The 25,932-nt window shown below is 34.4% G+C and overlaps 1 protein-coding gene and 1 long non-coding RNA gene across 2 annotated transcripts; one reads left to right on the forward strand and one right to left on the reverse strand.

Moving 5' to 3' along the window:
- Positions 1-4,694: 4,694 nt before the first annotated feature.
- LOC147840182 (uncharacterized) lies at positions 4,695-7,266 on the reverse strand. The gene is made up of 7 exons (XR_015512344.1): positions 7,189-7,266; positions 6,881-6,918; positions 6,562-6,589; positions 6,290-6,349; positions 5,862-5,978; positions 5,661-5,764; positions 4,695-5,077 (listed from the first exon to the last, which is right to left on the reverse strand). It is a non-coding gene; the product is annotated as an uncharacterized LOC147840182 (long non-coding RNA).
- A 1,795-nt stretch (positions 7,267-9,061) lies between these two features.
- On the forward strand, positions 9,062-25,622 carry ceacam1 (CEA cell adhesion molecule 1). The gene is given in 13 exon segments (NM_001113794.1): positions 9,062-9,164; positions 10,567-10,869; positions 12,143-12,421; positions 13,683-13,946; positions 14,038-14,307; positions 16,270-16,521; positions 16,613-16,891; positions 16,976-17,230; positions 20,283-20,558; positions 20,651-20,905; positions 23,529-23,804; positions 23,900-24,133; positions 25,513-25,622. Coding segments are annotated over 13 exon segments (3,078 nt in total). The 5' UTR covers positions 9,062-9,118; the 3' UTR covers positions 25,602-25,622.
- Positions 25,623-25,932: the final 310 nt, after the last annotated feature.

A 25,932-nucleotide genomic window follows, 5' to 3' on the forward strand; every position in this document is an offset into this window, starting at 1 on the left:
CAGTATGCCTTAATAAGACAGTTGTGTAGCTATGTAACAGTTATGACTGCTAAAATGTTGTATAAAAGCATGGTTTACCTCAGTGCTACATTGAGAAAAACATACTAACAAAGAGAAAGTATATAGTAGCTGATACAGAGTATCGCAGAGTAAATTTCAAATAAGCAAGTCAAATTACTCAACAAACAATGTTATCTTTGCATAACAGAATTTACTTAAAGCAATAGTTCACCCAAAAATGGAAATGTACTCACCATTTACTCATGCTTAAATGGATCCATTGGGAGTTAAAAACAAAACAATATATACTGAAGAAAGCTAAAACACTGACTTCCAAAGTAGGAAAAACAAATACTATGAATGTCAATGGTTACAGGTTTACAACTTTTCATTGTTTAAAGCAGAAAGAAACTCAAAATGGTTTGGAACAAGTGAAGGGTAAATGAAATGATGAATACAGAATTATCATTTCTGGGTGAACTATCCCTTGAGGAACCTGAGCACAAACACTTCCAAAAGTAAACCTGAGTATTTTTTTTCAGTGTGTATAGGTGCTTTTTTTAAATAAATAAACCCATTTTAAAGGGAAACATGGTTAAAAATCTGCCATCTTTATCTTATCAATTAATAATTAATCAATATCTTATCAATCCACTGATCAAACATTTAACAACCCATGGTTTACATATTGATATGTAACCTTTACTGTATGTACAAGAGGTTCATATGAATGATATTACCCCAACAACTTGTACTACCAGTTCTGAAGTACAAGGTGGGGGAAATTCCACAATTAAGAACAATGTGTTTGTACTCTTGAAATGTAACATATATAGATGTAAGTTATATAAGGTATATATATATGTAAGATGCCACCATTGGGAATATAGGAGTAAAAAAGTTTTAAGCATGTTTAATCAGTTGCATACAGTATATTCTGAAGCACAGTATAAAAAAATACTACATAAAATATCTGAAAGAGAAAACACTGATCAAAATAATAGAATATTTTCAGATTGTATCCTTAAAATCCTCTAATTGTATGGGCCCTATCATACACCCAGCGCAATGCAGCGCAATGCAGCGCAAGGTGCGACGTATTTGTTGTTTGCTAGTTTCAGCAAGAGTCATTTTGACGTTTTCCGCCACGCTGTTTAAATAGCAAATGCATTTGCGCTCATATGTGAGCCCATAGGTGTTCTGGTCCTAAAAAAAGGAGGCATGTTAAGGCACGTTGCTGGCGCTTTGTTATTTTGAGGAACTATAATAGGCTACACAATAGACCAGATCAAAGCTGGTCTAAAGTCCAGCACAGAGTGCATTAGTTGTGCGCCTTGCTTACACATTGCTTAATACAGACAGGATGTACAACAATACGCAAATATCTTTACATATGAAAAAGAATGAAAACATTAAGGATTATTTAGGATATAAATATAAAGGATTAAAATTATTACAAAACATTTTATTTTCTAGCCTACATAAATATAAAAACTACTGCCCTCCTGTCTTCTTTATCGCAGGAGGGTTTTTTAGTTTATTTATAACAATTAGCTTTTGTATAATGTTGTTATTATTAGTAGTATTATTTATTACATCCATTTTTCTATTTGTTTTATTAAAACAAGCTTATATTTGATCATCAAAATAGAGCCCACAAAGTCTGCCATGTAAACAGCAACTCTTAAAGGGAATGGGAGATGAGACTCTGATTGGTTTACTCTCAAAACACACCAAGTACTCATTAAGGGAATAAGCTCAACCTTGTTAAACCATGCGCCACGGCGCAAAGCAGATTTTTCCGTCCTTAAATTTGCAAAAGTGGATTCTGACACGGCCTTATTGGTTTTGAGCCCTGCACTTTGTACTTTGCAAATGGATCGTCAAAATAGAGCCCACAAAGTCTGCCATGTAAACAGCAACTCTTAAAGGGAATGGGAGATGAGACTCTGATTGGTTTATTCTCAAAACACACCAAGTACTATTTAAGGGAATACGCTCAACCCTGTTAGACCATGCGTCACGGCGCAAAGCGGATTTTTCCGTCCTTAAAATAGCAAAAGTGAATTCCGACATGCCCTTAATGCTTTTGCATCCTGCGCTTGGATCGTCAAATAGTAAATAAGTGTTGATCTGCACCTAGTGGTCATTTCTATAATTATCTGACAATACTGAATCGGCAGCTATACTTCACAGTTTTCACTGACTCTGTAAGATGGTGAGCCGCTTTAAATTGATTGAAAGTTTCTGACAGCTGGTTTTCCAGATGAAATATGTTATAGCCTTTTTATTCTCATGTCTTCATCTAAGCTGCTTTGACACAATCTACATTGTAAACGTTCTATGGACCCTTTTCAGATTTCCAGGTTTCTCAGCAGTGGAAGGTGTCATAGTTGAGTAAGCTTAGAACGCAGTGAATGGGAGAGTACCACAAATATCTTTTTAGTATCCTATTTGCTTAAATAAAAAAAGAAAAACTCAACAATATAGTGTTATCAAGACTTTCAGGAAAAAGATGTTGTGAAACAATGTGTGAGACTGATAACAGCACCCAGATTAGAGAACAACATCAAATCTTTTGTTCCGCCCATATGACGCTACATTAGAAATGCTGGTAATTAGCGGTATATTTTGTAATTTGAGGCAAAGATGATATTATACATATAAAATGTAAATATAATTTTTTAATAAAAATATTTAAAACTTTTTTAAGAATTTAAGATGCTGATGATCATTAAATGTGCCTTAACAATGTTGTTAAAAGGGTTCATAAAAATTAAGATGGTTTGACTTTCTGGGCTTTGAATGAATCAGGACCCTTGCTGTCTAATGATGGCCAGCAAGCTCTCAGATTACATCAAAAATGTCTTGATTTCTTTTCTGAAGGCAAACAAAGATGTTGCAGGTTTGGAAGGATATGTGGGTGAATAATTGATGACAGATATTAGATTTTTGGGTTAACTATCCTTTTAATGGATGTAAACAGATAATAGTTTTCAACATTCTTCAAAATATCTTCTTTTGTGTTCAACACAAGAAGGAAACTCATGAAGGGTCGGAACCTAAGTTAAATGACGAGTACATTTAAAAAAATGTTGGTAAACTATTAGATTGTTCTTCAGCCACGTGTTCATTCACTGCACCCCATCTCCCAGTAAATGTCATGCAGATCAATAAGCCCCAGCACTGGTAAAGCAGTTTCTGATTCCTGATCTAAACTTGATTAGGGATCGTTTTATGGCACAAAATGTATGGCTAACCATAAGTTTCCTAATTTTGACAGGATAAACCTAAAGAAAGTTGCATTGTAATTTTTATTTGTGCTAAATTTAATTATTTACTCTTATTCCCATCTCTAAATATTTTAATAATCAAAATAATAACTTGTCTTATAACACCAGCTTGATGAAAAAAATTCGACTAACCTCAAAACTGTTTTGACTAACAATACCTCACAAATTATGAATAAAATGAAATGGCAACACTAGAAAATAGAATGTTGTGGCATGTTCTTGAGGGTCATCTTACCCTGTCTTATGCTAAAGAACAAAGTATAAACAAACATGCATACTGTACCAGCCTGGAGGCATATTTTTATCACAAATATATAACCACTGTATATTGTTGTCTACTGATAATGTCTTTAAAGATATACTGGTGATTAAAAATAGGGTTTATCAATGTCACCTCATAATAAGGTCCTGAGATGCATGTGACAAAGCAAAGGACAATATAATGGATTAATAGATATCGTACGTCACTAAAGTTTTTTCAGTGTCTTTCTTGATTATGTCTGATTATGATTCATCTCAGATCAAACGAACATTTCATTTGTTATTTTTAAACATCTTTATTAAAGTGTAAAAAAAAATAATTCCTTTGTGCGTCGGCGATGACGATAAAAGCCAGACAAAAGTCTCTATATACCTTTAAGTAATCACATAACAAACAGTGATTCATAAAAAAACCTCCATTAAAAATGATGTCAATCTGAAGTAATCTTTTAGAAGGCAAATAAAACGATGTCAAACATGGTTTTCAAAGACATCAAACCCATGTTCGGTTTACATCCTGAGATAAAAAAACGCTCAATATACTACACTGTAAAAAATTTGACCTTAAATTCACAGTAAATTACTGGCTAATAATTGCATTACTTTCACAGTAAATTACTGTATGTAAATTCACAGTAAATTATTGTGAGGTAGTTCACAGTAATTTACTGTGGTTTTGTCACAGTAAATTATTGTGAAATTACAACTATATATTGTAATTTTACAGTAGATAATAAAGTCCGTTACTGTGATTTCACAGTATTATCTTGTGGAATTAACTGTATTTTACTGTGAATTTGCAATATGATTACTGTGATTTAGCAGTAAGTTGCAGTTTAAATACCTGATTTAACTGTAAAGTTACAGTCATATCCCGGATTACTGTAATTTAACAGTTTGGTGCTGTAAAATTTCAAAGCAAATTTAGGTCACACAAAAAGGAAAATTCTATCATGATTTACTCACCCTCAGGTTGCTCCAGCTCTGTTAAAAATGATTTTTTTTTGTTAAACACAGGAATAAAAATATTAAATATTCCTCTTTGTGTCCAAACAACCTGAGGATGCGTAAATGACGACAGAATCTTCATTTTTGGGTGATCTGAGAAGACTCTAAAATCAAAATAAAAACAAACACACATACATTTTACAGATTTATTTAACAGTTTAATGACATCCGTGTAAACATTTCAGAAAACTTTCAAAAGGTGAAGGTGAAGCCTCAAAAAATACTATAAGAACATATTAATAAAAAAAATCTGACATCATATGTAGCATACATATAAAAAGCAGTGCTTTAGAGTGCGCTCTCTCTCTCTCATTTTATATATATAAATATATATATATATATACACATACATACACACATGAGAGAGAGAGACAAAACTTCTTGCTAAATTAGGCAGTCGTCTATTCAAGGTCAATCATTTTCCTGATAATTTTACACACTTGCTGGTTGATGTGTCTTCTCTGCTTCTTGGACTTCGTCTGTCTCCCATCTCCAAACTGGTGCCCAAAAAGCACCTATAAGCAAAAGGGCAGACAAACAGTTAGCTTCATACAACACTACTGGGACACTACTGCTGCACTACAGAGCAAAATTACTGTTAGCTCTGTTTGAACATGCTGACAATACTGTAGCTCAGTCAAACTGCAATCATTTAAACAAAAACATCTGAAAAACATTTCCATCACAAACACACAATCAAGAACAGTCCAACAACAAATAGTGGTTTTAATGACCAAGGCAGAGCATTTTAAAACAGTTGATTTGATTTACACCTTCTGTTTACAGACCATAATCTAATGCTGGGTTCACACTTATTGCAAAGTTAACACATGCATCACAGAACTTGCTCTTGAATACTAGCAGGATGTTTCTTGCATCAAGCTAATTTTTCATGATTTGAATATTAGGAAAATTTTGCAAAAAAAACTTGATTGAAGTGATACAGCACTTGTGTTGTATTCATTTCAATCAAGTTTTTTGCAAACATTCAAAATATTTTGAATATAAACGTTTTTTGAGTTTTACTTAATTTGTGCCGCCCAGTAAAAATTTCCCACTATTTATGCATTTGCAATGACTTGTATGTAATCCACTCACCTGAATAGGTAACTTCACATATGGTATAAGAGCCCCATCCTTTTAAAGACAGCTTCCCCTCTGGTCTCCAGCACAGACAAACAAATTGAGTCTGCAACACACCCCTTTATTACAAGGGGACAAGGGGAGTCATGACTTGTGCTCCTATACATTCCTTGTTTAACCCCCCCAAAACAAGCCCTCGGTTACAATATTTATTACCTTAAATTCCAGAGTGCAAAAGGCATCTTCAGCATACTTCAGTTTCAGACCAGATCCAAAGTCAGTTGTGAAATCCAGGTGAGGTCCCATGACCACTCGACCCTCCAAGGAATAAGACTAAAAGGGGGAAAGAAGGACTAAATTAGAGGTGTTTGTGAATAATTAAATTTGTTTGTAGAAACAAAGTTGACATTCCATGCTCTGCCTATTAAAAACCAAGCAAACAAACACACATGCCCAGTAAAATTGCTAATAAAAATAAAAACTATAGTTTAAAAAAATCTTTGTCTAATATTTACTACGACTGGAGGTACTGGTGGAACTTCTGGAAGAAGAAAAAGAGTTTGTACAAGAAACTGCTCACAACAAATCTGTGAAAAACCTGACATTTAAAAATCTAATAAAAATGAGGAAGGCATCAACATTACCTTTAATAATCAAGCAAGGGTTGATTGATAGCATCAGTGTTTCAACATCAGTGACTGAGGCTGCAAAAAAATATGAATATAATAAGAGTAGAATAAGACTCAACCTAACACACGCACACACATAATCTATATATATATATATATATATATATATATATATATATATATATATATATATATATATATATATATATATATATATAACTTATATATAGGTTTAGATTGTGATAATGAATTTAGCTTATATTTGTGTACTCAGAATTTACACTCACCTCACACTTCAGCTATTATCAGGTACACCTGAACACCAAAATATAAAATCTACAGTTAGTGACAATATACAATTAGTTCTCATTAGTAAATGTTAGCAATGCATTAACACCAGTGAGAAATATACAATAAATACTGTGTTAGTGTTAGTTTAAAAGAATACAACTGAATTGTATTATAAGCCTCATTTAATAAAACAGACTTGTTTCATAATGAGTTTAGTTTATTTAACTAACTTAACGTTAACGTTACAGTGAACAAAGTTAACGTACATGATGGTGAGTAACCGTAACGTTAACTTAAGTGAAGGTCAGAGCTTACCTTAGTCATTTCACCTTTACTTCAGTCTTGTAAAGTTACTGAAACAGAAAATGCAGTTAACAAGAAGTTAATTAAAGAAAATTCCCTTTCTTTTTTCAGGAACTAACGTTAACGTTATGCTAATACCTCAGAAAACACTACAAGCACCATCTGGCGTCGTTATTGTTTTAAAAAAAGGCGGGCTTAAACCCTGTACGTGCGAGTACAACTAAAGTACTCGGTAAATTCCTGTTAAGTGACATGCACTATACAGAAATACACATACAACAATCATTTTTTTTAGTTAAAAGTCATATTTTAACACTTACCGAGGATGAATCCGTTGGGTGAAGAGACTACGCAGGCGTTGTCTGTGGTGATGGCGCTTGTTGCGGTCGAGTCGAGTCAGTTCTGTTCAATGAATCGGCTCCTTTAAGTGAACAGTAAAGAGTCGAATTCGGCTCCTTTAAGTGAACAGTAAAGAGTCGTATTCGCCTGAAAACGATTGCTTTTTGTATAATATTGTAAAACGCAGACATATAATTAATTAATATTTCATCATATTGCTTGGTTCGTATACTGCTTGTACACGAATTGCTTGTTGATGACTATGAGCTTATGAACACGTCTGATAAAATATCTGAATCTGATTCATTGTCACACGAGTCCTGAACCGAAGCAGTGCAAAAGTGATATATCGATTGAAATATAAAGTTAATTATTTTCTTCGCCATTCAAAATATTACATATCTCTGACTTTAACAATAAGAATAAAGTTCGTTTGGAGTGTATTAATTGAGAATTATTATTTTTTCCTCCCAGGATTCATTTTGCACCAAGCTGCATCAAGCTGTAATGGTGGATGAGAAGGCACATACTATTATAAATATTGCTTTTAATATGTAATGAAATAAAGTTTTAACACTTTTTCATGCGAGAATGTAGTTCTTCAAAACTCAAATCTGTAGATTGTTAGTAAAGATTGTGTGTAATTTTAAGTGTGTTTTGCCGGTAGCGGAGATCTATGACCTCCAGGCGGTAACGGCGCTCATTACTCATGTATCCGCCGAGAGGCGCCTGTCTTCAGGCAAGACATTGGGACAATTGCCCCGTCTTCGATGGCTCTATATGCGTCCGAAAATGAAGTTTTAACTGTTTTTCATGCTAGAATGTAGTTGTTTAAAACTCTAATCTGTGGTTTATATATATATATATATATATATATATATATATATATATATATATATATTCTGAGATTAGTGACCTCCAGGCGATAACAGGTGCCCAATACTCATGAAACCGTCTAAAGCAGACATTTCCCTTGACATTGAAATAATTGTTGGCTGTTCAACAGTCTTTGGTTTCATTAATTAATTACATTTTATTCCAGTTTATTATGTTTTGGCTAAGCACACAGTTATGTTCATTAAATATTATTTCCTATTCTATGTTAACTGTATAAAATTAAATAAAGGTGCAGTACAACCAAAAAGATGTTGGTAACCAAAAAGTTTTGGGGGCTATAACATCCTGTTATTATCTGTTAAAAGTTCATTTGTATTAATTTCTACGTTGAGTTAAAAAAAGGTTTGAATATCTAACTAACGTGCAAAAGATATAGCCCTTTTCACAGTAATTTGCTGTAATCATGCTACCTGCCGTAATTTCACAATAAAGTTATGAATACAACATATTACTGTGAATTTTTCAGTTAAATACTGTGAAGGGATACTAATGTAATTTACTGTGAAAAATTACAGTAACTTGTTGTGAAAACCTGGAAATTTTTTACAGTGTATGAAAAGACACTATAACATCCACAACCCGAAACCAGGAGTGACGCTAAATGCTGTGAAAGAAAACATCAATCATAAACCATCATCATACGTCACTCCATGGTAATATCAACTCTTAGTGTTGATAGTCCACAGTTTTTACAAACCACAGCTCTTTTCCTACCACAACACGAGCTACTGAAATAGGTATTGCTTGACCTTCAGTTTGACGATAGCATGTCAACTGGGTACCAGCAGTCCGCTTCCAGATTACAGCCAACCACAACAAACACACCCTTCACTCAATGTGAATGTGTGTGTGATGAGGACAAAAGGTGCACCTTTTTGAGCTTACTCACTGGAGAACCTTGTCATTGGTATAGCAAGGTAAATATTAGCAGTATGAAAGTATAACGATGATTAGTTTCGGACACGTCTGAGGTCTGAGGAAGAAGTCAGGAATACTCTAGTTAGGATTTCCAAAATGGGATATAAAGTTCTTGCCTTCTTCGTCTTATTCTGTGCACCAGGTATTTATTTTCCTTTCATTTAATTGTTTTTTTTTTTCAATTATTCTAAATGTTGTATGTATTTTTATTAACAACAACGCAGAGAGGAGAACTGTTTGAATGTTGCTGGAAAGTAATTTCATATAAATATTTAGTCCAGACCAATTTAATTAGTTTGCATTTTTAACGCTTCTGTGGGACCACAATTCTACAGCTATATCTGATTTTCATTAGTTTATTCATTAGTTAGTTCATTAGTTGATTTTTCAGTTAGCATTTCAGTAACCACTGTCATTTTTTTCTTCAATAGATCCATTTTGTCCATGTCTAAATATATCAGTTTGGATTTGGAACAGATTTTACTTGTAATGTTCCATCTAAGACTAAGTAATATTGATCTAGGATTAGATCAATATTACTACCATATGATATTAGAAATATTTAGTAACAAATTGCTTTTTACGTTCAATGTTTTTATTATTTTTAAGTCATATGAAGTTAATAATGTACTGTACAATAACATTTATTTGACTTTATTCTGGTTCTGTCTTCTGACTGCAATTGTATACATCAACAACACATTTGAAGTCAAAGTTATAACCCCTTTTGAATTGTTTTTCTTTTTTAAATATTTCCCAAATTATGTTTAACAGAGCAATTAAATTTTCACAGTATGTCTAATAATATTTTTTCTTCTGGAGAAAGTCTTATTTGTTTTATTTTGGCCAGAATAAAAGTCATTTTTAATTTCTTAAAAGCCATTTTTAGGTCAAAATTATTAGCTCCTTTAAGCTATATATTTTTTTTTCGATAGTCTACAGAACAAACCTTTATTATATATACAATAACTTGCCTAATTACCCTAATCTGCTTATTAACCTAGTTAAGTCTTTAAATGTTACTTTAAACTGAATAGAATTGTGTCTTAAAAAAAAAATATCAGTCAAATATTATTTACTGTCATCATGTCAAAGATAAAATAAATCAGTTATTAGAAATGAGTTATTAAAACTATTATGTTTAGAAATGTGTTGAAAAAAAAATTCTCTCCGTTAAACAGAAAAATAAACCGGGGGATTAATAATTCACAGGGGTTAATAATTCTGACTTTAAACTGTATATATAGTGTCCAGATTACTCCTAAAGTTAACAATTCCTTAATTTGATATATGCTGTTCAGTAAAATACTCTGTACTCACCTGATTGGATGATCACTTCGCTATTCTTCTTTGTCTTTTTAACTTCTTCAAGATCAAACACACTACATATAAAGAAAAAATATATAAATACAACTACTGGAAACAAGCAACGAATATGCAATGCAAAAGCCACATGTAAATCAGTAGACTTATTTCCATTCAAGAGTTTTTCTTACTTTCATATCTGCAGTATGGCTCTGACCGGCTCTTCTGCCTCCCCTTAGGTCTTTGTCAAGTGAATGTGGTTCCATCAAATAACCCAGTGGCAGTCGGGAGCAATGTCACCCTAAATGTGAATTCGTCCATGCCCATTACAGTTGGGCTCTGGTTGTTTGGGCCTAGTACATTGTTCATGTGGTACATGGGGGACATTATTCCGGGTAATAGCCTCCAACCGGGAGTATATTTTAACAGCTCTACATATCAGCTCACCTTATCGGCAGTAACCCTGGAGAGTTCTGGCGTGTATGTGCTGGATGTATATAAACCCAACCGGATCAGATCAGAGATTACGTTGGAAGTTCAGGGTAAGTGGAGTTTCTTACTGTACAGTACAAAACTAAATGAAATATTGGAAGAATTCATCCACACACAGAAAAAAATAATTGTTGAATAGATTTTTATACAGATACTATAAGGGAATTTCCTAAATAATAACAAATCAAAGCAGGTAAAAGCAGTAGACTGAAATTGTATTTTCTTGTACAAAATACTTCGAGTAAATTAAAGTTATTTAAAAAAATCCATTGATTGTAATGTTTTAGGTTCTTTTAGTAATGATTACATTCAGCTAAATTCAGGATAGATTTACAATTATCGCTTGTTTATACAAATCTAAAGGATCACTCAGATCAATAGGACTGCATAAATTAGAGATTTACTCAAAGCAGGTGATTCTTTCAGATACTATTCCACCCAGCTGGAATCAGCTGCCAGGAGCAAATGTAACCAGGGCTGAATTTTCCCGTATATAGTTGACTTTTAGCAGGCTACTAAGACTCTAAATGTACATCTTAAAGGTACCTGTATACCATTTTTTGGTGTGTTCCTCAAACTGTATCTTAAAAAGGCTGCTTAAATTCCTTACTAACAATGTTGCAAGATGCTGTCCCTGGTGCTGATGCTGAGTTGTTTGATATGGATGGTATGACTGTTTACATAATCCTGATCTAGTCCACTCTTGCAAAATACAGTATAATTTTGTATAATAAAACTATGGTCAGTTTCTGTATAGCCGAAATCTAGTTTTTAACACTGAATATTATCCATATAATTACTTCATCAGGCAGACAAACAATAACAATTACTACTAATAATAATAATAATAATAATAATAATAAAAACAGAAATATAAACAAAAAACTATCAATCAGGAACCTAAAAATGCAAGTGCCATCAGAATTTTTCTCTTTTCTTAGGCTCCTGTGTGTAGTAGTTTCAGTTATTTCAATTTTATGTCAAAGGATAGATACATTTCTTTGTTTAAAATAAAATAACTGAAAGCAAACATAGGGAGTTGAGAAAAATGCTTATTTTAGAAGAAAATTTCAGACAGAACAACTGGTTGTTTTCGCATCTGAATTCTTATTATATCAAAATTTTTCAACTACATTTAAACGTATTACATTACCTATGTCTACAGCAATTGTTTATGGTGTCAACACAGATATCTATTGGTCAAAGATTTATTGATCAATAAATGCCAATAAAAAAAACAGACTAGTGTGAAAATGAATACCTGGCATTTGTACAAACTCAGAATGTACAACTGCAAAGACTTAATCTTCTTTTACCTTCTAGAACCCGTCGGTAACGTAAATACAACTGTAAACACAACAAACCTGGTGGAGGTGAACGACACCGTGTACTTCACCTGCTCGGTTACAACTTCGCCGGTGTGGTTTTCGTGGCTGAACGGCAGCTCTGCAGTCAAAGATGGCGGGAGAGTTCAGCTCCAAAACAGTGGACAAACTCTTGTAATTAACGGAGTGACTCGGTACGATGAAGGACCGTTCAAGTGTGTTGTGGTAAACAACATCAGCAGCCAGCAGAGTGTTGAAATGAAACTCAATATAAGCTGTAAGTATGACACAAAATACATGTTTCAATACATGCAGTTGGGAAAACCGAGTGGCTTTTGTAGAATAAACAGACAAAAAAATTAACACATCAAGATAATCTCATTGGATTATGCTGTTAATATGTCTATCTTGAACGATTTATATATATATATATATATATATATATATATATATATATATATATATATATATATATATATATATATATATAATTAAAATCTAAATACCACTAGATAGAGACTTTTGCTTCTTAAGTGCATGTTTGAGATCTGAACCCTGCTGAAAAATCCAGCTTAAACCAGCCTAAGCTGGTTGGCTGGTTTTAGCTGGTTGACCAGCCTGGTTTTAGCTGGTCTGGCTGGAAAATGACCAGCTAAATCCAGCTAAAACCATCTTGACCAGCCTGATTTAAGCTGGACATAGCTGGTTTTGGCTGGGCTCCCATCCTGGCTAGGCTGGTCAAGCCGGTTTTAGCTGATCATTTCCCAGCCTGACCAGCTAAGACCAGGCTGGAAATGGCTGGAAGCCAGCCTGGAAATGGCCAAAACCCCTCTAAAACCAGCCTGGTCGACCAGCTAAAACCAGCCAACCAGCCTAGGCTGGTTTAAGCTGTTTTTTTCTGTAGGGAAAGAACTTGGACAATATGCACAGCTAGTGTTTCTCAGCCAACTTCCGGTGAAAGCTTTATGTGACTATTTCAATTTCATAAGGTTCCTTTTGCAGCATTGATGTTGTAACGTAATTCAAATATAATCTGTTAAATAGACTTAAGCATCCACTTAGCGTAAAAGAGACGAAAGACAGCAGAAAGTGCAGAAATTCCATTGAAAACACTGGGGTAAAATTAATATCCATATTTTAAAGACCAATATCATGTAATGCAGTGCTTCTTGTTTGGTCTGATACCCAATTTATATCGTATCTCAGCCAGGCAGTGAAGGTTTTTAGAGAAATCAGATTTTAAACTTGGCGATTTTGTAATTTTGTATGGGATGACAATTTACCGGAAGCCCTGGGACTGGCTGACTGAAATTAGAAGTCCATGTGCATATTCTCCATTTAAAAAAAAAAAAAAAAAAAAAAAAATTATTATTATTATTATTATATTTTAAGTTACCTGGTGGTTATGAAGGACAATTGGGAAAAATGTTAAAAAAATGTTGCAAAAAGCATGGTGAAGGATGGGCAGCTGACAATAAGTGGGCAGTTCATGCTTCAAAAGCTCAGTGGTCATAGTTTAATTTTTTTTTTGTGTTTAGATGGGCCCGGAAACCTGACACTTACTGCCATGCCAGAGAAAACAGTATACATTTCTGGTTCAAACTTTTCTCTGTCATGCTCTGCTGACTCCAAACCGACAGCTACTTTCAACTGGATGTTGAATGGCAATCTTCTGAATGTCAATGGTCCGGTTTACGTATTTACAAAGGCTACTCAAAACCAGTCGGGAGTGTACACCTGTGGTGCCCAAAACGCAGCAACACTCAGATATGCTGCAGTGACAAAAACTATTCGTATAGTTGGTGAGAACACACTCAAAATATGGTCTTCTAAATTTCCTTCTGATTATGCATATCATTTTAATCTCCAATACATCTTTGTTTGTTTATTTAGATCCAATATCAGAAGTGGTAGTGAATTCAACAAGCTTCCCAGTTGAAAATGTACCTTTTAATCTAAGATGTAATGTTGTGGGACCAGTGGACTCCATTCAGTGGATGAAGGACGGAGTGTACCTGTATACTGACAACACAACCACGCTCTCTAGTGACAACTCAACCTTGAGCTTTAAACAACTCGCTCTTAGCGATGACGGACTGTACCAGTGCACAGCTAGTAATGCAGTGGGCGACATGACCCAGGCCTATAACCTGACTGTCAACTGTGAGTATGATTGAAAAGACCAGGACATGCTTTTTCCCCTTGTAAAATACTGTATGATTTCCTCCAACCACAATTTTCTTTTTCTTGGAAATTCTAAACTAAAAATTCTGTCACATCCAGAGTGCATGGCTATTCACCTTTTTTAAAAAAATGATATTTCGCCTGTCACTTACCTAGAATTATGCTCTAGGATTATGCAAAACCAGTTTTGGTTCAGATGATGAACTTAACGAAAATTAAGGTGTAGGTTGTATAGTGTTTGTTAAATGCAGAGCTTCTCTATAATCAAAGGTGAAAAACACCTGCAAGTTCTGAAAGAGATCAAACCTCAGCCAGGTAAGGAAAAGTAACTCAAAAGTAATCCGTTTGTTAAGTGTTACGTCACGCGAAGTGGCTTCCGGGTCTAAGCGCTCTATTCAACTGTATGGGGAGACTCATGAAATGGTAACTAGCGTTTACAAAGCGATTTAATACTTTCGAAAATCTGAATGTCCATGCCTAATATCCAATGGCCAGAAAGTGATTCATTTTTTTATAAATTGTTAAAATTTTGGTTTTTGTTATGCAGTAAGCCCAGAGATTGTTCTGTACACTATGGCTGTGACCAAAACCACCTACTACTCAGTAGGTACTGCATTTGAATTTAAACATACTACTAAGCCGTTAGAAATGTATGTTCCATACAGTATGAATGCGAAATATTGCATGGTCATGTGACCTACCTGCGTCAGTTGCGTCGCTTCACTCTCATTCATGAATTCTCTCGTGGGGCATCACTGGATAGTGCAGCATGCATGGGATGCGCACTGCAGAATATCGCCAGATGTAATAAGTCATCCGGGTACTTCTCGCATACTGATTTTGGAATTCTATGAATTCGGGCCTACTGCTCGACTCGCATACTGATTTTAGCGTACTGTATAGAATGGAAGTATGCGGACTTTATATAAAATTCACTTTAATGTGTGATTTGAATTAAAAGGGATCATAAACGGATAAATTTTCAACCCAAATGAGTGGCGGCTTGGACCCAGAAACAGTATTATATACGTCGCAAACACGTCACCATTTAACAAATGGATAAAACACATTATTTTCCATAAAAAGTAACGCAATTAGTTGCTTTCTTGGGAAAGTAACTCAATATTACAATGTACGACTTTCAAAAGTAACTTTCCCCAACACTTATTACACCTTCAACTAAAATACATGAATAATAATAGTAATAATAATAATAATAATAATTATTATTATTATTATTATTACTGCAATTTAAAATTTGAGACAAATTTATGAGACAAAAATGAGACATTTAAAATTCTAAGACATGTATAATAATTATTTTTATTATTATTATTATTAATAATACTTATTTTTGAATTATTAATTAGTGTTATGATAACATGTTTTTATATACTCTGCTTTACTAATTTATGCTGGACAGGTCTTGCTTATTTATGAATGGCAAGGGTTGGTCATATCTGTTTGTCTTATACATTGTCTGTAAAAAAATTATGAGTGCACTAGTATCCGCTAGTTAAGTGTGACGTCACGCGGAGCGGCTTCCGGATCCAAGCGCTCTATTCAACTGAATGGGGAGACTCATTAAATGGTAATAATAAACGTTTACAAAGCGTTTTAATACTTTCAAAAATCACGATCGCAATATATATGTCCATGCCCAATATCCGATGGCCAGAAAGTAATTCATTGTTTTATAAATTGTCAAAATTTTGGTATTTGTTATGCAGCAAGCCCAGCAATTGTTGTGTACACTATGACTTTATATACAATTAACTTTAATGTGTGATATAAATAAAAAGTGATCATAAACGAATGATTTCTCAACTCAAATGAATGGCGGCTTGGACCCGAAAACAGTATACATACGTCACAAACACGTCACCACTTAACAAGCGGATAACAAGAATCATACAATTATAAAGTTTTTGTATTTTGTAGATGGCCCAATCAACACAGCGGTCTCCGGTCCATTTGTAGCAGCAGTGGGAGATAGTGTGACCTTCAGCTGTTCCTCTAACTCTCGTCCTCAAAGTCAGTACAGCTGGTATTTCAATGGCTTTAATGTGTTCAACGGCCCAGTGTACGTAACTGCAGCTCTCCTACAAAACCAAAGTGGACTGTACACCTGCATGGCCTTTAATAGTATCACAGGCAAAACCAACAACAATTCAATGACATTAACCGTCCTTGGTAGGTCAATCAATACAGTACATCGCTTAACAAATTTCTTTTAAATCTGAAATGGTTGTGATTATGGTTTTTGTTTTGGTATGAAATGTAGTTCCCGTGAGCAATGTTGTAGTGAATATTAGCGATGGACAGCAACCAATCTTCAGTAACCCATTCACATTAACCTGCACGGCCAGTGGAAATGTTGATTACATTCAGTGGATGTTGAACGGCGCAGTCCTTTATCCTCAAGATGGAATCACTTTCTCTGGTGACAACTCAACCTTGAGCTTCAATAATCTCACTTTCAGTGATAATGGAAATTATCAGTGTGAAGCAAGTAATGATATCAGCAATATGACCAGCACAGCCTATGACTTGATGGTCAACTGTAAGTAACATTTTTTTATCCGTCCATTTGAATCAGCGTTCATTGAAACCATTTTCAATGCATTGCACATATGGTATCTTACAGATGGTCCATGGAACGTAACACTTAATGGCCCAAACATGGCAAGAGCTGGATCCACTGTGACTTTCAGCTGCACTGCGGATTCTTATCCTGCAAGTCAGTTCAGCTGGTTCTTTAACAGCTCGTGGGTGGGAAATGGTCCAGTGTATGTGACTGCACCTCTGTCACACAACAGCAGTGGACAGTACACATGCATGGCCTTCAATGCCATAACAGGCAGCAACAGCAGCTCTTCAGCTGTGCAGTTAAATGTAATTGGTAAGATGAATCTCTGGGTACAAATTGTCTTTTAAATATTCATATTTAAAGGAATTGTATATTTTGCTTAATTAAGAAATTCTCTCTTTTTCCTAAATGGTTGGTTCACTCAAAAAATAAAATGATTAATTACCCTTGGGTCCTTCCAAAACCCATGAAACCTTTGTTCGTCTTTGCAACACAAATTAAGCTATTTAAAATGAAATTTGAGAGTTCCCTCAACCTTCATAGACAGCAACTGTCCGACTACCTGTCCAGAAAAGTAAAAAAAAACATTCTTAAAACAATATGTGTCCTCAGTGGTTCAATAGGAATATTATCAAGGTACAAGAATACTTTTGTGTGCACAGTAAACAAAAAATAAACATCTGATGAACTGCATCCCAATCATCACAAATACTGCATAACCTGCCTATTGGAACCTGCATGGACCCAAGATTCTCACAGAAATCAGTCAAGTTTGGTGAAGGAAAAGTAATGTTTTGCAGTTACATCTAGTATGGAGACATGCAAGAGATCTACAAAGTGAATGGCAATATCAACAGCCTGATGTATCAAGACACTTGTGCTGCCCATTACATTACAATCCACAGCAGAGGACAAATTCTTCAGCAGGAAAGCGCTCAGTCTCATACTTCAGCCTCCACATCAAAGTTCCTGAAAGCAAAGAAGGTCAAGGTGCTCCAGGATTGGCCAGCCCAGACACCAGACATGAACATTATTGAGCATGTCTAGGGTAAGATGAAGGAGGAGGCACTGAAGATGAATCCAAGAAATGTTGATGAACAAGAACTCGTCTTTGCCATTTCAGATGACTTTAAGTTATTTGAGTCGTTGCAAAGATGTATGGATGCAGTCATGGACTTAATGACCCATGGGGGTCATACACAATATTAACAATTTTTCCACTGCACCATGACTTTATATTCTATACTGTTCATTAGTTCAGTTAAGTGACAAGACTTTTGTCGAAGCAAAGTGAAACCTTGCTGTCCTAATTAAATAACTAAAAAGGCATAATCATATTTTATTTAGGTAAAATAAGAGGAATCTAGAGGCTTGAGGCTTACTGATGCTAAGAAGAAGAAACTGTTGAATAAAGTTTTTAGTTTTGTTCTATGTGTGAACAAAAGTTTTATAGCTTGGTAATATTCTGAATCACTAAAGGTATGTATTCTGTTTTGAGGAGGTTTTTTGGTATACTTCTGCACTTTGCGTCGGGACTATTGCTGTTTGTGGAGGCTAAAGGGAGCTTGCAAGTTTAAATGAAAAATATCATAGTCTGTATTCAGAAGAAAAACAAAGGTCTCAGGGATTTGGAACAACATGAGGCTAAGCAATTAATAACATGATTTTCATTTTAAAATGAACTAACCCTTTAACTTTTTATGCTAACAGTGCATTAGTTCAAATATATTTAAATTGCACAGCCAGGTTGCAAGAGTAATTAATTACGCAAATTAGACTTTGCTTGTTTGTGTTTGATTTACTAAAAAAACAATTAAATAAGAATCATTAGTTCTGTTTTCTGTTAAAAAAGAGCATGTTTCACATACAGTGAAATTCAGAATTTACCATTTAACATTAGACCACACTTACTTTCAATGTATGTGCAAAAAAAAAAAAGTTTTTTTCGGTAACACTTTATAATAACTACACACTATAAATCATTTATTAAGCATTAGCAAATAGTGAATTCATTATTTGTTAAGCATTAACTCTACAATAATAAACGTTAGTAAGCAGTTTATAACTGCAGCTACAAATGCTCTATTCTTGATTTAAAACCATATTTAAAATGTGCGTAATAATTGTATTTTCATACTTAGTAAATGATTTATTTTTCATTACTAAATTAAGTATCACATTATTTACAAACCAGTTGTATTTATGAGTAGTTGAGGGTTTTTAGGATCATTCAGAATGAGTTAGTAAACGATTAATAAACTATTGAAATTAACGTTTATATGTCTTATTATTCAGGCATATATTAATGGTTACTAAGTATATTAATAAATGCTTTATTAACTCAACTTCACCTAGTTTTGTGACCTAATCTAAAGTGAGGACTATTCATGCTTTATAAATACTTTATAAATGACAGATAAAGGCTCAGTTAAATTCTAAACAGGAAAAATGACATTATTCATTCCTATTTAATTAAAGATACACAAATGAAACTGTACTTCAAATAAAAAATAAATCTTTGCAACCTTATCTAAAATAGAATCACTGTAGACTTTAAACATTACATTTTATTACATTGTTTAACTATTATATTGTTGTTTTATCCAGTTTTGTTGTATTTTGACACTACTGTTATTCAGCAATGTTTAAACTTTACAGTAATTTTACATTTTAGAAAAGATTGCTAAGATTATAGTTCATTTGATTCTAAGCCTTTAATTGTCATTTATAAGGGATTTATATAGCATGAATAGTCCTCACTTTAGATTAGGTCACAAAACTGCATGAAGTTGAGTTAATAAAGCATTTATTAACATATTAGTTGACTATTAGTATATGCCTGAATAATAAGACATATAAACGTTGATTTCAATATTTTATTAATCATTTACTAACTCATTCTGAATGATCCTAAAAAACCCTCATCTACTCTTAAATTCAACTGGTTTGTAAATAATGTGATACTTAATTTAGTAATGAAAAATAAATAATTTACTAAGTATGAAAATACAATTATTACGCACATTTTAAATATAGTTTTAAGTCAAGAATAGAGCATTTGTAGCTGCAGTTATAAACTGCTTACTAATGTTTATTAATGTAAAGTTAATGCTTAACGAATAATGAATTCACTATTTGCTAATGCTTAATAAATGATTTTTAGTGTGTAGTTATTATAAAGTGTCACCGTTTTTTTCTAAATAACTTGTTTTGTGAACTACAGATAATAAATTAAAAATGAATATGCATACTGTAGTTGTTTTGAATGCCATTAGGATGAATAAACAATGGTTAAATGTATACATTTGTTGGCAGACTCATTTAAATAAGTAATTTATCATGTCACTTTCTGTCTAAATTCCAGATCCAATTAGTAATGTTGCTGTGAACGTGGGCAATCAGCAACCAGTCTATAATCAACCATTCACTCTAACCTGCACTGCCAGTGGAAATGTTGATTACATTCAGTGGGTGTTGAACGGCACAGACCTTCTTCCTCACGATAGAATCACTTTCTCTGGTGACAATTCAACCTTGAGCTTCAATAATCTCACACTCAGTGATAACGGACATTATCAGTGTGAAGCAAGTAACGAGATCAGCAATATGACCAGTTCTGCATATGACCTGGTAGTCAACTGTGAGTAATGCATACATATTTCTAATGTGATTTTTTTTTTAATCAGTGTTCACAGAAATCATTTTCAACATACTGAATATGGTATCTTTCAGATGGTCCATGGAGGGTAACAATTAATGGCCCAAGCATGGCAGAAACAGGATCCAGTGTGACTTTCAACTGCACTGCTGATTCTCTTCCTGCAAGTCAGTTCAGCTGGTTCTTCAACAGCTCATGGGTGGGAAATGGTCCAGTGTATGTGACTGCACCTCTGTCACAAAACAGTACTGGACAGTACACTTGCATGGCCTTCAATGCCATAACAGGCATCAACAGCAGCTCTTCAGCTGTGCAGTTAACTGTAATTGGTGAGCATCATTTCTACATCTGGGACCATATGCTGCTAAGAGTAAAATTGTAGTCTTAAGTATATCAATAATTCTAAGAATTACATAATTTTACTTGTGAGATAAATGTGACCTAGGACGACAAAACCATAAGGTAAGGCTTGATACGGCTTTTAATAAGGCTTAAAAAAGGGTTTAAAAAAAATCTAAATATTGAGCAAATTGCTTTTAAAGTTGTCCAAACTAGGTTCTTTTCAATTAATTTTACTACATAAAAATTAAGTTTTGATAAAACTGTGAGGGGAAATTCAGAAAATGTATTTAATATTCTAATGTTTTTTTTTTTTTTGCATAACATTAAAATGTAATATTAACTTATACATTTATACATTCTACACATATGCATTAGTGCAGTGGTTCTCAAACTGTGGTACATGTACCACTAGTGGTACGTGGGCTTCCTTCTAGTGGTACGCGGATAAATCAAATATGTCATATGTACATGCTACATATATTTAAATAAATTATCAAAAATGCTTTATATATGAATATGATGACATAAAGCCTATATTTATGAGGTCCAGGCAACATTTCCAGGAGCTGATAAACCTTTTTTCTTTTTTCTTTTCTTTTTAAGAACAGTAACCTTTCATTTTTAACTTTTAAAAGCACATTTTAATTTAAATGTTCTTAATTTTAGGAACTAAAATGCCTCGTTTTTGAACTGTACAGAGCTTTAGCTGCTTTACTGGACCTAATACGCTACTGTATTTCAATATTGCTCATTGTGGTGGTACTAGCAAAGACAACTTTTTTCTAAGGTGGTACTTGATGAAAAACGTTTGAGAACCACTGCATTAGTGTATTTTTGGCTGTTCCTACATATATACACTCACTAATCTCATTATTAGGTACACCTGTCCAACTGCTTTTTAATGCTAATTTTTAATTAGCCAATCACATGGCAGCAACTTAATGCATTTAGGCATGTAGACATGGTCAAGCCCATCTGCTGCAGTTCAAACTGAGCATCAGAAGGGGAAGTAAGGTTGTGGCATAGTTGTTGGTGCAAGGTGAGCTGGTCTGAGTATTTCAGAAACTGCTGATCCACTGGGATTTGCATGCACAACCATCTTTAAGGTTTACAGAGAATAGTCTGAAAAAGAGAAAATATCCAGTGAAAAGCAGTTCTGTGGGCGCAAACACCTTGTGGATGCCAGAGGAGAATGGCCAGACTGGTTTGAACTGATAGAAAGGCAACAGTAACTCAAATAACCACTCGATACAACAGAGGTATGCAGAAAAGCATCTCTGAATGCACAACACGTCCAACCTTGAGGTGAATTGAGTACAGCAGCAAAAAAATCACACTGGGTGCCACTCCTGTCAGCTAAGAACAGGAAACTGAGGATACAATTTGCACAGGCTCACTAAAATTGAACAATAGAAGACTGGAAAAACGTTGCCTGGTTTGATGAGTTTCGATTTCTGCTGCGACATTCAGATGGTAGGGTCAGAATTTGGCATCAACAACATGAAAGTATGGATCAGGCTGCTGGAGTTAGTGTAATGGTGTTTCTTGGCACACTTCGGGCCCATTAGTACCAATTAAGCGTCATGTCAATGCTACAGCCTACCTGAGTATTGTGTCTGACCATGTCCATCTCTATATGACCACAGTATACCCATCTTCTGTTAGCTACTTTCAGGAGGATAACGTGCCATCTCATAAAGCGAGAATCATCTCAGACTGTTTTTTTGAACATGACAATGAGTTCACTGTACTCAAATGGCCTCCACATTCACCAGATCACAATCCAATAGAGCATTTTTGGGATGTGGTGGAACAGGAGATTTGCATCATGGATATGCCGCCAACAAATCTGCAGCAACTGCGTGATGCTATAATTTCAATTTAGACCAAAATCTCTAAGAAATATTTCCTGTACCATTTAAAAATTCTGGTAACACTTTACAATAAGGTTCATTAGGTAATGTATTTACTAACATGAACTAATCATGAACAACACTTGTACAGCGTTTATTAATCATAATTGAACATTTACTAATACATTATTAACATTCAAGTCCATGCTTGTTAACATTAGTTAATTCACCATGAGTTAAGATGAACTAACAATGAACTACTGTATTTTCATTAACTAACATTTACTAACATGAATAAATACTGTAGTAAATGTATTATTCATTGTTTGTTCATGGTAGTAAATGCATTTATTAACATTAACTAATGAACCTTATTGTAAAGTGTGACCAAAATTCTAATCATGGGTGTATAGAAATAAGTAATCAGACTACACTTATAATTAAGAAAATAAAGTTCTGTGAATGAGACAATGCTGATTTGTGCTGAATTATACAGCATGTTTTGAACAACAAGAATCGCTTTAAATGAGTCAGTTTTTCCAGAAACAAATTTCATTTGTGTCTTGGTTTACTAAAAAATATATCTGGAAATCAGTCTGCGTTTGTCACACATCATATTTCTGATTGTTCAAAAAGTATCATCTTATGAGAATCATTTGTTGTGGGAATCAGACTTAATTAGTCAAGTTGTACGTTTCTGATTCACAATCAGGACAAAGCAACCTGAACTAAACGCAAAACTCTGTCTCCTCCACAGATGCCATCACCACAGTGGACGTGACGGCCAGTCCTCTCATTCCTCTGGTTTCTAAAAGCCTGCAGCTCACCTGTAATGTGAATGGACCCTACATCAATCTTTACTGGCTTCGAAACAACAATAATTTCTTCCCATCAAACAGAATTACGTTTTCTGCTGACAACACCACAGTGACCTTCAGTTCTTTGCAAACCACTGATGATGGAAGATACCAGTGTGTCGCCGCCAATGCAATAAGACATCACGTCAGTAATCCATATGAACTTATGGTCATCTGTGAGTAACACAAGCCATATTTTAATCCCTTTGAAGCAAATCTGACTCAAAATTAGCTTTTATTTTGCCAAACATCAACCTCTGTGTGTTTGCAGATGGACCACAAAGCGTGCAGATCACTTTGCATCCTGGGATTCCTCCAGTCCTGACATGTCTAGCAGTGTCTCAGCCACCCTCTGTGTATTACTGGATACTCGACAACAACACAGTTGTGGGGGATCAAGCTTCCATTACGATTCCTATTACATCTATCCTGGGCAGCAATTACACCTGTGTGGCCAAAAACCCTCTGACCAACTTGACTCTGTCCATCAGCCAAGTCGTCAGCTGTGAGCATTACTACACATACAGCAGTTAACATGACAAGTAGTTGTTAAAGTGCTCATTAGATGCTTTTTCAGACATTACCTTCCATAGGTTATGCATGAAAGATGTGCAAAGTGCATGATAAAAAAGTTGATGTAAAGTTGAATTGATTCTGAAATGAGTCATCAGGGATTCCAGTATCATTAGTATAATATATCTATGTAAATCCGTATCACGTGCAAAATGCAAGCCTGTCCTTTTTACGATTGCATTCATTGTCAAGACACAAGACTAAAAACTATGGATATAATTACTGAAGCTGCAAAGTCAGTCTTCTACTTGCATGATATTTAAACTTTAAATATACGCCATGTAGAGCTTAATGGTGCAGTAGGTGATCTGCCAAAATGCTAACTGTTAGCATAATAGCTTTGAAAACACAAGAGCTGCATCCCAAATGGCACACTATACACTATGCACTCATAGACTATGTACTTATGTACTTACACACTCAACAGAATAGTATATGTATGTAGTGTCGCCCCAGATGGCACACTGATGGGTTTTTTTTCTAAGCGGAAATTCGAACCGTTTCATTGATGACGTTTGACGGTTGCCAAACAGGTGAAATAAACAACCGAATTATCAAATAATTCTGGGTATCATGAGTATAACCGCATTCACCATTGGGAGGTGCTGCTATAATCACTCTCGTAGGAGGTTATCCAGTGGATTTTGCTTTCACCATCCAAAACAAATAAAGTTATCTAACATGTGCGCCCAATGGCTCCGCCCCTTCCGCTACTTGAGCAAACCTGTGGTCGTTGAGTGTGTGAAGTGTCCATCATTACACACTTCATTTTAACGGCTGAATGAATGCATCATCCGCGTAATTAAAGTGCACTTATTATTTTTAGAGTTTTCAGTGTGAACACACTACTTACACTATTTATACTACAAAATGGCGTAGAATAGTGCATAAGTATGCGATTTGGGACGCAGCTAATCCTTCCCCTGCCATCCAAAGCCACACCTCCTGAAATCAAGAACTTGCACCGTAAAAGATGACGGTATACAACTCATTATATTATGTTATTCGCCAGTTTGAAAACTTCATAGTACTTTAAAATACTACAATTCTGAATTGGAAAAACTGCATTATATCTACTTAAATCTTCAAATAAATCATTTGAGACTCTAAAAAATTAGGTAATTTTAAAAGTATATTATGAAGAATTGACTGTGTTTTTGACCTTTATTGCATATAAATCTATTGTAGGAGACCTCCAAAACAAAATGAGGAGCATTTTAAAATGACATAATAGGAGCACTTTAAATGATTGTCATTTCACAGACTGTTTCTTGAAGTAATGAATCACAATGTTCTCTGTCTTTACTGCAGATCCCAACGCAGCTGACAGATTCCAGGCCAGTCATATGCTGATGGGCCTCCTCGTTCTGCTGTTCTCTTTACTACAGGAATACCTGTAATTCTGACACTGCTCTCAGGCCTATATATGAGGACTAACTGTCTGAATGAGGCTTGTAGGTATTTATCCCTTAACAGTGAAAAATAAATTAATTACTCCAACCTATGAGGCAATCATAGTTCAGATTAGCTGAACTGCATCTTAATTCTAAAACATTTAAACATTATTTACAGACATGCAGAGTAATTATTAACTGAACACATTTGGCAAACATAAACCAACATACTGCATTATTTTTTTATATATTTATTTCTAAGAACTATAAGTGATCAGTTATTTAACTTGGTACTCTAATTTTATTCTGTTGTGAAAAGCGGAACTTTAGAGAGGCT

The sequence above is a fragment of the Danio rerio genome, chromosome 16 (genome assembly GCF_052040795.2).
Source record: "Danio rerio strain M-AB ecotype USA chromosome 16, GRCz13ab, whole genome shotgun sequence".
In the NCBI taxonomy this organism is placed as follows: domain Eukaryota; kingdom Metazoa; phylum Chordata; class Actinopteri; order Cypriniformes; family Danionidae; genus Danio; species Danio rerio.